At 36.2% G+C, this 14,956-nt stretch overlaps 1 protein-coding gene across 5 annotated transcripts in view; it reads left to right on the top strand.

Moving 5' to 3' along the window:
- The window catches only part of LRBA (LPS responsive beige-like anchor protein), a 799,485-nt gene that overhangs the window by 262,596 nt on the left and 521,933 nt on the right, over positions 1 to 14,956 (top strand). For all 5 annotated transcript variants that reach the window (XM_055111907.2, XM_063603583.1, XM_034959239.3 and 2 more), the window contains exon 34: positions 896 to 957. In XM_055111907.2, coding sequence (XP_054967882.2) covers positions 896 to 957 — 62 coding nt within the window. The remainder of the gene's footprint in view (positions 1 to 895; positions 958 to 14,956) is intronic.

Raw genomic sequence — 14,956 nt, 5'->3', positions numbered from 1 at the left:
TGGATAGGGTACCTGGAAGAGTTTTCTTCGGGAGAAAAAAGAAGGCAATAGGATGTTAAAGAGCCATCAGGAATTATTTTAGATGTTATGCCCTGGAACCTAAGCCTGTGTTTGCTTAGAAAAATGTAGAATACAAAAAATTGTAATTTTTTTGATTATTAGTAATGCAATTTAATAATTTAGTCCCTTTAATTATTGGCATTGCTTTGTTAAGATACTAATTATAAAATGTTCTTTGAATGAACTACTTTATATTTTATTGGTAATTAAAACCAAAGACTTCTTTAAATAGGTATTAATTATATAAAATATCCATTCTAAAGATATTTTTGGTGAACCAAAATGAAACATAAAAGTAAATGAATTAATTTATAAGAAATCAAGAATATATAACAGACAACGGCTTGCATTTCTGTTAAGGTTTAGTGTGAGGTCAGAGGTCAAGGTACTAATAAGAGTGTTTGGGATGTCTGCTGCCATGAAACAAAATGGAAACTTGATTGATAGCTAGAGGGTTGAAGGGAGAGAGTGTAGTGGAGAAAGCAAAGGTCAGGGAGCCATTTCCCTTCTCTGCATGTATAACGATCAACTCTCTCCAAAACAAAATGTAGATGATGTTGATCAATATGGCATATGTTGTGCACATTTCTATGAGTATTGTGAAATGTCATTATATATGAAGTTGTAATAAATGTTTTAGTATTTTGAAAGCTGAAATGAAATACTTTACAAAAAATGGTGGTGGTTTTGAAGCCAGCTTTGAACTAACTATAGTGTACCTTATTTGATCATGTGATTAAATGTGCACTATTAATAGTCTGAAAAAATAATTTGAAGAAACAGTTTGGATGAAATTGTAACAAATCCTCATTTTTTAAAATTCTCTTTAAAATAGGTCTGGTTTGCATGAAGTCGAGTAGTTCAGTTGTGGAATTGGTTATGCTACTGTGTTCTCAGGTGAGTGGCAAGAATAAATGTTGAATTAAAAGTAGATTATCACATGAATTTGTTTTCATGGGGGATTTTATATTTGCATTACTGAAATTTTTGGTATAATAAAATTGTGAGTTTGCTGTTTTAAAATAATTTTATTTGTATTGCAAAAGGATTACTTCTTATTTTTGATACTTGCAGATAATTTTGAAGCAAGCATGAGAGGAAGTGAGAAACAAAAGTTTTTAGAGTCACTTTAAAAATGTCCAGATCAAATGATCTTGATAATTTCTTTGCTGTATATATTAAGGTTATAAAAACAGATTTATTTCTATATCTTGTGGAGTGCCACGCTGACTCCACTGGGAATTATGGGTTTACTTCCCTTTTGTGCAGAGGTTATAAAATGAGCAATAAATGATTTTGAATCCTTGTCATTGGTAATTATTTTTGACATGCACAGTAGATTTGGGAAAACATTAACAAAAATGTGGCAGCTATCATAATAAGATGTAGAAAATAAATTCCTAAGAGCAAAATTATTTTAGGTGTTCCAAAACCTTGTACCTCATGTGGTAAACTTTAATGATTTTTTTTAAAAAAATCTTATATAAAAATCATGTATCCTGTGAGGTTTTCTTTTCTGTTTTGCAATTAAACAGATGAATGTTTTTATTGAGAGTTTTCTTTGTAGTCTTTTAAAGTGATATCTTGCTGGTAGTAAATTCCCCCACTTAAAACTTTAAAATAGCCTTTTTTAATAGGAAAGGTATTGGTCTAGAGGTCAAGGGTTTTGACCCATTTCAAAACCTTTGACCTTCATTTACAACTCTCATGGTTTACTTGCCTAACGAATAAGGATAATGCAAAATTAATGTTTCTTTGCATCGATTTATTTGTTTTAGTGCCTATATGCCAAATTTATTTAGACTGTGCTGATGGACATTTCATGAATATAAATTAAAGAATCATAGAAGGTGTGAAAAATCAATACTATGCATTGTCAATAAGGTGCAATAAGAACAATTACTTCTAGAGATTACACCTAATGGATTTTTGTAATGAACTTGTGAGAAGTAGTTACTTAGTAGGCTTATGATTCTTAGATTTAGTGAGAATCATGTTCTATAATTTAATCATCTCATTTAGAAAACTCCATTTCTTCAAAAGCTGACTAGATAAAATTTCTCATTAAGCCATTTGATTAGAAATAATTGTTTCTTTCTTGGATAGAAATTGCCATATAGCATTCTTATGTCTACATGAAATTGCCCTCACTTTAAAAGAGCACTCGCTTATGGTTTTGGATGTTTCCTTACAAGAATATAAATTTATTGTTCATAGTGATATAATTGTTTCATAGGTGAATTTTCACAATGAAATTTTACTTTCTAGTTTAGAAGAATCGAATGTATTTTTGGTACATGGAAGCTATTTCCAATATAGTATATTGCATATTTTAATGTTAGGAGCTGCAAAGATAAAGAATGACATGTTTTAATATGCCTATTTATCATGTATGTCACAGTACTGTTTAATACTAATGCAATCAAATGGGATATGAAGATCATGTAGTACAGTAAGTTTCAAGTCAGAAATTGTCAAGGTTTTTGTTTGAATAAAATACATTATTGGGTATTTGAAGTCCTTAACATTTTTTGTGAGTTCTTCAAAAGTTCCATGGCATCTCTACAAGATGTAGCACAGTGTGAAAAATGATGTGAAAAATGAAGCTAGAATTAGCTCCAGATGTATACAGATTGTTCTGGGGTGATAATTACATTTTTCACTTTGAATTTTCCTAATTCAAAGAGGTCAACTTGGCAATCACAAAAGTAATTTATTTTGTTAAGAAGTGAACTGTCTTTTTCTACATGAAAGCTTAAGAGATATGAAATTGAATTTCAAGTCGACATTTTACAGATCCTGGGTGGGGATGGCTTGAGTTTGATTGATAATTTTTTTTGGTCTGAGATAGGGTGGGAAGCAAAAGCTACCATCTTGCTAAAATTTTAATTAATTTTTTAAGAGGAGATGGAGAGGACAGAGTGCCAAAGATCGAAAGATCAGGTCAAAAACTACTTTTTAATCACATAAATAATGGGATATGCTTATGAACTTAACATCTGCAAATTTGATTTAGAACTTTACAAATTAGTTGGTGTTAATTTCATGACAATCAGCCATGCTCTGATTATTTTTCTTGAATCCATTCAAAACTTATATTCTTTTTGTGTTATTTTTAATAAGGTGTTTAACTGCATTTTATTTGTAAAAGAGAATTTAGAGCCTAAATTTAAGAAATGAGGAAATGATCACATTTGGTTAGCTGACAATAAAACCAAACAGATCACTATATATTTGTTTCGACTAAGATTGTCATTTTCAATGTCCACTCATTTACCAATAGTTGATTAGGCTATATATAATAGTTGATTAGGTACCATTTCATATTTTAGTCTATTTAAATGTTAATATTGTTTAGGCAAAATGTTATTAATTAGAGTTGGAAACCTCTCATAATACTCAGCATTATGTTTTTGATTATAATTAAAATATGAGGTTTGTAAAAATAGATTTATTCATCTGTTGAATCCCATGTAGAATAATTCAAGAATGACTGAAGTTCCAAAGATCAATTTAAATCCTCTTTATTTCTTAAAATAAGACTGCTTACATTATTCAGGAAACTGTATGTTCTCTGTTGCAAATACACAAAAATTGAACAAGTTCTCAACTGTGTTTCAGGTGGTTTTTCACAAACATGCAACTTATTTGTGTGCCAAATTTGTTGTATATGTGTATAAACCTGTTTTAAATATATATGAATTTAAAGAAAATGTTAAGCAAATGTTTCAAGTAATATTACTCCAGCATTATATAAAGTGTTTGTATCTTGTTCATTTGACATTAATATCATTTTTGAAAGACTTGACGTTGCATTCAAGGCCACTTTATAAAAGCGTTGTGTTGCTCGTCCTAATTCAGTCTGACATACATTCCAATAACACTACCTCCCTTCTTGGGTTTAAAGCTAAATTTATGACTGTGCATTGTGAAGTGCATCATTTAAAAATGGTTTCAACCCAAAACATCTAATAAATAAATAATGTGTATGGCTACTCAGTAGTAGACTTTGTAGACTAGAAATCATTCCTTCGGATACTCAACAGTCCACTATCGGAGAGGGCTGTCAGATAAATCTTGTGGTAGCTGCATTCTTGTCCTGTAAATCACATATTATTGTCTGAGCCTTCTGCCAGGTCATCTATTCTTTTCCCATTTATCAGAAATGCATACAGTATATAGAAAAACTAGAAGCACCATGTAGTCTGGACTGGCATCCTGTCTGAGTAATTAATTAGCAGCAAAAGTTAATTTAAAATACTATTTTAGGCTGATTATTCTTTAAAAAATTTTTCAACAAAATATGTAGATTGTTGCTGTTTTGGGAAATATTTTCTTTACATGAAGGTAATGATATAAGTTTTGGTCATTTTTGACTTGTATTTCTTTCTGTACCTCTGAATTATTAATTTTAAAATTATAATAATTTATAATAAGAATGAGATTGTTCTTATGATTATTTTATGTTTGAATTTTTTTCCTGAATCTTCAGTAAAACGTTTCTTAATTTTTTGTTCTTCTATACTTTCTTTTCTCTAATCCCAAGTTTCTTCTCCATTTTGAGTTTATTTTTCTGAATATATGATATTAATATTCTTTTCTATAGTTATGATTTTATAGATGAATATTTTCAGTATGAGAAGATTATTAAAATACCTCTCTTCCACCACCCCCAAAAAAGGCAAACCAGCTCCATACATGGCACAAGGTGTCCTTTACCATTTAGGTCTCTCTTAATGCCTGAACCTCATTTCTTACCACTTATTCTCAAGCCATGCTGAACTATTTAAAGATACCCAAATATGCCATTATATTTCTGTGTCTTGGTACATGCTTTTTCTTTCCCTAAGCTGCCCCTCTTTCTAACTTGGTGACTTTTGTTAGCTGCTGCTTATCATTCAGAGCTCAGCTTAATTATCTCATTCTCCGAGGATCATATCTATAATTGGTATCTTTTTGTCTTAATCTTAGCACCAATTATAGAATTTACCACAAATTGTAAGTATAAATATGCTAATTTGTTTACTTGTTTACTGTTAGTATTCCTCTTTGTTTTCTAGATGCTATGAAGGTAACAGCTATTTCTGCTTTGTCCATTAAAGTATTTCTGGTACCTAGCACATTATGACTTAGTGAATATGGAAAAAATGAAACAGTTAGCTAGCTCCTAGATAAATTACAATCTCTTTTGGAAAGATTTCCTTTACCCTCTCTTCCCTACAACTCTATGCCTAAATGAGGTATTGTGCAGAACACTCACCCATAGTTAATTTCATTCTATATTTAAGTTGCCTGTTGTTTTCCTTTCTCTTCCATGTAGACCGCAAATTTCTTGAAGACAAGCACTGTGTTTTTTTCTATTGTATCCCCAGCGTCCAGTATAGTAGTGTTCAACCATATAAATGTTTATATACTTGTATAATTGATAAATCAATGGTAACATGGATCATAAGTCACCATATTTTGGACTTTGTCTTTTGGTCTTTTTCATTAGGAAATACCTCCCTACTTTCCTGTATTAATTAGTTTTTATATTAAATTTTCATTTTCATTAAGACAACTAATTTTATCATTACCAGATAGTGTAGTTGTGTTCATTTATGAGCAGGGCCTTTGGTTTTTCATTTTCTTGTGACTTAATCAGATTCACCTCATTTTTTTAAGACAGGGTCTTGCTCTGTTGCCCAGGCTGGAGTTCAGTGGTGCAATCATGGTCCACTGCATTTGACCTCCCAGGCTCAAGTGATCCTCCTGCTTCAGCCTCCCAAGTAGCTGGGACTACAGGCACATGCCAGCATACATGGCTAATTTTTTGATTTTTTTGTTGAGATAGGGTCTCCTTATGTTTGTCAGCCTGGACCTCTTTCTTTTTTTTTTTTTTTTTGTTTGAGACGGAGTTTCGCTCTTGTCGCCCCGGCTGGAGTGCAATGGCGTGGTCTTGGCTCACTGCAACCTCCGCCTCCTGGGTTCAAGCTATTCTCCTGCCTCAGCCACCTGAGTAGCTGGGATTACAGATGCCTGCCACCATCCCTGGCTAATTTTGTATTTTTATTAGAGATGGGGTTTCACCATGTTGGCCAGGCTGGTCTTGAACTCCTGACCTCAGGTGATTCGCCCGCCTAGGCCTCCCAAAGTGCTGGGATTACAGGCCTGAGCCACTGTGCCCGGCCCCTAGCCTAGACCTCTTTTAAAAAAAAAAAAACAATTTAGCCCAGGTGGGAGGATTGCTTGAGGCCAGGAGTTCGATACCAGCCTGGGCTACATAGCAAGACCCTATCTCTACCAAAAAGAAAAACATTTAACTGAACTTGGTAGCATGTACCTGTAGACCTAGCTACTCTGGATGCTGAAGCAGGATCGCTTGAGCCCAAAGATTCGAGGTTACAGTGAGCTAGGGTCGCACTGGTGCACTCCAGTCTGGGTGACAGAGGAAGACCCTGTCTCAAAAATAAATAAATAAATAAAAAACCTCAACTTTATTGAGGTATAATTTATATACAGTAAATACCCACACATTTTAAGTGTACTGTTCAGTGAATTTTGACATATACCCAACAATTTTAATCCTCAAATTTCCCTGTGCCTCTTTTCAATCAATCCCCTCCTCTGTCACCTCAAGTTGCCAGTGATTTGATTTCTATTACTGTGGATTAGTTTTACTTACTGCTGAACTTAATATAAATAGAAATTTATTTCTTTTAAGTGGAGTGGTTAGCTATTCATAGTGTGCTGTGTTTAGGGTACGCTTCAACCTTTTTTTTTTTTTTTAACTACAACTTACTATCCGGTATTAGGAAAATTATATATTTATTTCAAAGAAAGAATTGAGGTAATGAAATAAAGGATTATTTTTTGCCAACCAAAAAATAGAAATTTTGACTATGAGTTGCTTTGCTTAATCAAAATAGAAATAAGCCTTCTTTTTGTTTTGTTTTTTTTTGAGATGGAGCCTTGCTCTGTCGCCCAGGCTGGAGTGCAGTGGCGCGATTTCGGCTCACTGCAACCTCCATCTCCCGGGTTCATGCCGTTCTCCTGCCTCAGCCTCCCGAGCAGCTGGGACTACAGGCGCCCACCACCACACCCGGCTAATTTTTTTGTATTTTTAGTAGAGACGGGGTTTCACCGTGTTAGCCAGGATGGTCTCGATCTCCTGAGCTCGTGATCCACCTGCCTCGGCCTCCCAAAGTGCTGGGATTACAGGCGTGAGCCACCGCGCCCGGCCAAGCCTTCTTAACTTCATTATGCATTTCTTTCACCTATAAGGAAATCCTATGATACGAAGTTTTGTATAGCAGTTTGAGGAGGCCATTATTCTGTACATTTAGAATTTTCAGTTTTATGGTCAATCAGGCTCAGTTCAAATGCTGTCTCTTCTACAGAGCTTTGTGTGAATATATCTGCCTTGCCCAAGTCCTTTTCTTTATGTCTGCTTCTGGTATTATTTATTCATTTATTTAGCAAACATGTGTCGTATGCTTTTAAGACAAGCCCCTTCCTTTAAGGAAACTATCATCTATTATTCCTTAAGCAGTAGAAGAGACAATTAGTGAGCGAGACAAATAATTGTAATATAAGATAATAATTTTAAATGGACATTAACAATTTTCCTTGGTTGAAATTGTGGTAGCCATGTGCTTGTTTGATCAACTCTCACTACCTGACTTTTTCAATACAGCAAATTCCACAGTGAGTACCTTGTGATAATAATAGTAGGTGTTCTGCCCAGTGTGGTGGTTTGCAACTGTAATCCCCGCTACTGGGGCTGAAGCATAGAATTGCCTGAGGCCAGGAGTTTGAGACCAGCCTGGGCAACAACATGAGCAGATCCAGTCTCAAAAGAAATTGTTCCATGAAAAGAATATACAGTGTTAAATAAGTTTGGAAAATGTTGGTTTCAGTACATTTTAATTTCAATTTCAAAAAAGAATTTTTAATTCCTTCTTGATGTGTTTGTAACTTATCCTTAGAACGTACTTTTAAAAAATTAGTGGATATAAATTGATTGTCCCTGAGCTTTGTTATTGTTACTACCTATGACCTTTTGATTGCAGATGGAATGAGAATCAATAGGGTAGGCTTCTAATACACTCATATTGTTTTGCTTTAGAGCTGCGGTGAATGCTTTGTTCTTATAATATACAAAGACCGAGAAAGTAGGTATTCTTTGCTGAAATGCTCAGAATTCATTTTGTGCGCAGTAAAAACAGTTGACCTTAAAAGAAGGAAGTATAGACTTGTGAGGACTGGATAGGAAGTCTATGGTAGTTGGAGAGGTTAAGTGAAGATTCAAGCTATATAAATTGGTCATGAAAAACTTAGATGCGTGAACTATTTTAACATATTTAAAATCAGCTCAATAACTGTACATTATTGCTGATATGCAAACATGCTTTATTGATTCAAAATTTTATAACAGATAACTTTCTATTATAAGGTGGAAACATTTGTCTTAAAACAATAGCAAAAACATTAATACAAAATAAATCAGAGTAAAGTACTTTTTTTTTCTTTTCAAAAATAAAATAGGTTGATGGGTTGGTGAGCATTAATTGATCTTTATTTGAGTTTCCATAATATTGATTTAAAAGTGCTGTTACAACCAAAGAAAAACATAATTTAACTTTAGATTCAGGATTTGACCTGAAATACAGGCGTCCTATGGATTCACCAGCACACTAGGATTTAGAAAACACAACCTTTGAGGTAAATTTTGTGGAACTGGTAGTACACCCTGTGGCTTGGCAGTCTAGTCAGAAGGATGATACCATGCTGACTATATAACTAGATCTTTGAACATTATTCTCAAGGGTGGTAAATGCCAAACAAAGTAATATCAACTGGCACTTAATTCTGCAAGTTCCCTGCTGATTGGGGTATTCAGTGAAATGGAACTCTTCCTGACAGGAAGTCAGCCTGTGAGTGTGGAGACATCTGAAAATAAAATGTGTTTTAATTTGGCACCCTACTGTTTTACAACTAGTCTTTTAAATTTGGGATTAAGAAGAGAGTTAGGAAAAGGGAGAAATACACAAATGGGAATATTCTGAGCATAACATTTTTCTTTGGTTTTAATGATGTTGTGCACATGTACCCTAGAACTTGAAGTATAAAAAAAAAGAATACAGATCAGTGTCTCTGTTTCTCAGCTATCATTGCTTGCTTTTACTTAGTACTTTTTTTTCCTATTCTAATCAATCTACTGAAGTTAAGGAATTACAGAGAGGCTAGGTTAAAAGTGTAAATTTTGAGATTGCCTTTGTTTAGTACCAAACTCTCCGATAACTTTTAGAAGTTTTAGCTATATTCTCATACTATATAGTTTTTGATGAATAGTATATAATTTAATGGATTTTAGTCAGAGTAGTCAGAGTTCATATTAGGCATTCCAGCTTCTCAGGATCCAGATTTAAATCTTGCTGTATGTTTATGGTATTTGCAGTGTTTAACTTAGTGCTGCGATAAAATTATTATTTAGTAATTTACATACCTTGACATACATAATAGGACATAGTATAATTTAGGAGGGAATGATTATTATTTGAGTAATTGCACAAACATTCCATCTATTGTACATTTTTTAGTCAGGCACCTATTTTTATTCAAGCTGTTATTTTATAATATGAAAATTCAGAAGTATATATACAGTTTTAGCAAAATTTGAGGCTTGAACTTTGATTTAGGCCTGAATAAAAGAATCAGAATCTTGATGCAATTTATTTGGTTTTCTAGTACTGAATTCCTCAGCTGTTTGAGGTCAACTATGTACAGGTGGCTCTTGTCTCTGTCATGGGTCATAAAAGGAAGAAGGAAAAAGATGCCTTAGGTGGGTTTTTAAGAAAAGGCTGAGGCCAGGAAAATACTGTGATGATAGATTTTGAATATATATATATTTTTTTTGAGACAGAGTCTCACTCTGTCACCCAGGCTAGAGTGCAGCGGCATGATCTCGGCTCACTGCAATCTCTGCCTCCCAGGTTCAAGTGATTCTCCTGCCTCAGCCTTCCGAGTAGCTGGGATTACAGGCACACGCCACCATGTCTGGCACATTTTTGTATTTTAGTGGAGATGGGGTTTCACCATGTTGGTCAGGCAGGTCTCGAACTCTTGACCTCAGGTGATCCACTGGCCTCAGCCTCCCAATGTGCTGGGATTATAGGCGTGAGCCACTGTGCCTGACCTAGATTTTGAATTTTCTTTTTTTTTTTTTTTTGGAGATGAAGTCTCACTCTGTTGCCCAGGCTGGAGTGCAATGGCATGATCTCTGCTCACTGCAACCTCTGCCTCCCAGGTTCAAGCGATTCTCTGGCCTCAGCTTCCCAAGTAGCTGGGATTAATAGACACCTGCCATCATGCCCGGCTAATTTTTGTATTTTTGTAGAAACGGGGTTTCACCATGTTGGCCAGGATGGTCTTGAACTCCTGACCTCAGGTGATTTGCCCGTCTCTTAGATTTTGAATTTTAATAAATGTTTTTTATTCTATTACTTATTTACTGTGTAACCTTGGCAAATTACTTTCCTTTCTTGAGTCTCAGTTTCTTATTAAGTGAAATGGGTATATTAAGATCTTATTAGCGCCAGGCATGGTGGCTCATGCCTGTAATACCAGCACTTTGGGAGGAGTAGGTGGATGGATCATCACAGGCAGGAGTTTGAGACCAGCCTGGCTAACATGGTGAAACCCTATCTCTACTAAAAATACCAAAAAAAAAAAAAAAAAAAAATTAACCGGGTGTGGTAGTGTGTGCCTGTAGTCCCAGCCACTTGGGAGGCTGGGGCATGAGAATTGCTTGAACCTGAGAGACGGAGGTTGCAGTGAGCCAAGACCATGCCACTGAGCTCCAGCCTGGGTGACAGAATGAGACTTTGTCTCAAAACAACAACAAAAAGATTTAATCAGACACTGTTGGTGGGAATCTAAATTAGTACAACCACTATGTAGAATGGTTTTTAGTTCCTCAAAAAACTAAAAATACAGCTACCATATGATCCAGCAATCTGACTGCTGGGTATATATCCAAAAGAAAGGAAATCAGCATATCAAAGAGATATTTGCGCTTCCGTGTTTGTTGCAGCACTGTTCACAATAGGCAAAATTTGGAAGCAACAGTTGAACTCAGAGATAGTAGAGAAGGATGGTTACCAGAGGCTGGGAAAGGTAGTGGGAGGATGGAGGAGAGGTGGGGATGGTTAATGGTATAAATAAAATAATAGTATTTGATAGCACAAGAGTGTGACTATAGTCAATAATAATTTAATTGTACATTTTTACAACAATGAAAAAAGTATAATTAGATTGTTTGTAACACAAAGGATAAATGCTTGAGGGGATGGATACCCCATTTTACAGGATGTGATTATTATGCATTGCATGCCTGTATCAAAACATCTCATGTACCCCATAAATATATACTCCTATATACCCAGAAAGATTAAAAAGAAAAAAACAAAAAGTATTGAGATAGAAGATGCTAGGAAGTTTTTAACTAGTAAAAGGTGTTAAACAAAATTAAACGTATCATATCCTTTGTTATAAATTTAATGTTTAAATTAATATTTCTGTATCTCATGTTAAAAATTACATTTTTACCATCCACATATAATTCTAACACTACTTTCTCGAAACAATTTTAAAAAAGGATCTTATTAGGCAGTGCATGTAAAACTATGCAGTACTGTTTACAGAGCAAAGTAGGTTGTAAATTAAAGTTACTGAATTCTGAATCAGTGTTTTTTTTTTTTTTTGAGATGGAGTCTGTCTGTGTCACCCAGGCTGGAGTGCAATGGCGCAATCTTGGCTCCCTGCAACCTCCGCAGTGATCTTCCCGCCTCAGCCTCCCCAGTAGCTGGGATTACAGGCACCCACCATCATGCCTGGCAACTTTTTTTATTTTTGTAAAGACAAGGTTTCACCATGTTGGCCAGGCTGGTCTTGAACTCTCTACCTCAGGTGATTTGCTCACCTTTGCCTCCCAAAGTGCTGGGATTAGAGGCGTCAGCCACCACACCTGGCCGAATCTGAGTATTTTTTAACAGCACTCAAAATCCTCTTCATTTATTCAGTATTTCCAATGTAATTGCCCAATAGGTTCTTCTTGCCTGCTGCCAAGGTAGAGCCAATTTATGAATACTGGGGAATTGCAATAGGGAAAAAGTTTAATACACATACAGCTGGCTAAATAGAAGACTGTGGAGTTTTATTAGTACTCAGATCAGCCTCCCTAAAAATTTGGAGACTAGGGTTTTTTAAACATGTTTTTTTGGTCAGAGTGCTGCTGATAGTTTGGGGATAAAATCATTGGATGGTGGAAAATGGTCCTCTTTTGCTGAGTCCACTTCTGGGTGAGGGCTACAGGACCCTTGAGTCATGAATCTTGAGTCTGGCTGGAGTGATCTGGTCATCAGAAATACAAAAGTCTAGGCCAGGAGCAGTGGCTCATGCCTGTAATCCCAGCACTTTGGGAGGCTGAGCTGGGTAGATCATCTGAGGTCAGGAGTTTGAGACCAGCCTGGACAACATGGCAAAACCCCGTCTCTACTAAAAATGCAAAAATTAGCTGGGCGTGGTGGCGGGTGCCTGTAGTCCCAGCTGCTGGGGAGGCTGAGGCAGGAGAATAGCTTGAACCCAGGAGGCGGAACTTGCGGTGAGCTGAGATCATGCCATTGCACTCCAGCCCAGGCGACTCCATCTCAAAAAAAAAAAAAAAGAGAAATGCAAGATGCAAAAGTCTTAAAAGACATCTCAAAAGGTGGCCAACCTTAGGGTCTACAACAGTGATGTTATTTACGGGAGTAATTAGGGAAGTTGCAAATGTTGTGACCTCTGGAACAATGGCTGATAACTATGCCTACATCTTAGCAGAATTCAGGCACTTCTCATCCTCCTAACCTGGTGGAGCTAGAAGAGGTCTCATAGATTAGCCATTTCTGGCCTTCATTTCCATGTAGACAAGGATAATGGATAACATTCACTTTTTCAATAGGCTCCCAAAGATGATTCCGTGGTTTTTATGTGCTAGCTATTAATCTGTGGTTTTTATGTGCTAGCTATTAATGACTGCCCTTTCTGGGATACTAAACAAAATGTACCAAAATACAAGTAACACTGATGTCGTGTTACTTGTATTACTACTCTAATTGTTTTTAAGTGCCCCTTTTGTCAACTTTAGTGCTTTTTGTTTATACTATGTTACTTTCAACGTACCTCCTGTTTTACCATAGTTGAGAAATACTTTTATAGTAGTTAATCTAGTTCTGTGATAATCCACCTTTTTTTTCTGGTCAAGTACATTATTATCATTAACAGTTGTTCATTATGATGATTCCTGAGTCCTAGTAGAATTTGAAACCTCCTTTGCAAAATTATAACTAAGGAAATTATGACACTGAAATATATCAGACCTAACCAACTCCATCTTGCTTTTAACCTCCAAGCTGTCCTTGTTCATGCCTAGGCGTAAGCCAAACTAGCCTTGACAAGGAATTTCATTTATAGTTTAAATAGTAGCCCTTCCCAAAAGCTAGACTGTTCTTATAAAATGAATGAAAGGCCACCAGCCACCAAGTTAGGATGAGAGGGGCTGGAATTCTAAATATTACCAGACATTTTTCCAGAGGTCATAAGATTGCAACTTCTCCAAATACTCTCGAAAATAACATCACTACTGTGAACCTATGATTGGCCTTTAAGATGTCTTTTCAGGTTTTTGCATTTCTGACAACCAGATGGCCCCACCTGGACTTGCCAACCAGTTCTGTCCCCACGCCCCGGCCCCGAACTAACTCAGCATAAGAGTACAACTTTGACTCCCTATGATTTCATCCCCAATCCAAACAATCAGCACTCCTGACTAACTGGCCTCCTCCCCACCAAATTATCCTGAAAAACAAACCCCCAGGTTTTGGGGAGACTGATTGGAGTGATACTAAAACTCTTATCTCACGCACAGCAGGTTCTACATGAACGATTTTTTCTCTATTGCAATTTCCCTGTCTTGATAAATCGGCTCTGTCTAGGCAGCGGGCAAGGTGAGCCCATTGGGTGGTTACAAATTGGGGAGAAATAAAAGGAAATATTTTCAAAAGCCCTCTGTAAAGAATCAGATTCTGGCTAAGAGTGTAGATCTTAAATGTTCTCACTGATATGACTCCGATGAGTGGAGGAACACCAGGGTTCTTGATCCTCATGCCAGTTTAGATAAAATGACACTGACACACGTGGAGTGGTTTTAAGGAGCAGAGAGTTTAATAGGCAAGATAGAAAGGGGAAAGAAAGAAGGAAGGAGCTCCCCTGTACAGAGACAGAGGGAGCGGGGCTCCAAAGCCAAGAGAGGGAACCCCAAATGCAGTGGATACCAGTCAGGTATATGTAGAGGCTGGAGGAGGTGGTGTCTGATTTGCATAGGGCTCAGGGGATTGGTTTGACCAGGCATGTCATTCACGTAGGGCAAAAAGGCTGGGCCTCCCACCCTAGCCTTTTAATATGCAAATACAGGGCACCATGATGTTCTACACACATGGGGATATGTGGGGGCAGCTGTGTTGCCAGGATCATGTGGGGCAAGGGCAAAAAGGCAGCGATAATCACCAAGTTTGGGTGGACCCAGTTTCAAATGGCCTAAATTTGCATATCAAAGGTTGCCATCAGGCTCAAAGAGCCAGGACTTTTACAAGAAACGTTTCTGAAGCAGCTTTAAAAATGAAAACTTTCCGAGGACCCCTTTTCCTCTCTATCTGCCTAAAATAATTTCTTAATAACTCCTACAGCATCACCACAAAGTGATAAGTATATGAGGCTATAGATATGTTAATTAGCTTGATTTAATTATTTTACAATGTATGCACGTATCAAATCACCTTGGATATATAAATATATACAATTTCTTTTTCTCAGTTAT

Source organism: Pan paniscus, chromosome 3 (genome assembly GCF_029289425.2).
Source record: "Pan paniscus chromosome 3, NHGRI_mPanPan1-v2.0_pri, whole genome shotgun sequence".
NCBI lineage: Eukaryota > Metazoa > Chordata > Mammalia > Primates > Hominidae > Pan > Pan paniscus.
The sequence above is the reverse complement of the archived record's forward strand: the minus strand, read 5'-3'. Positions and strand labels throughout refer to the sequence as shown.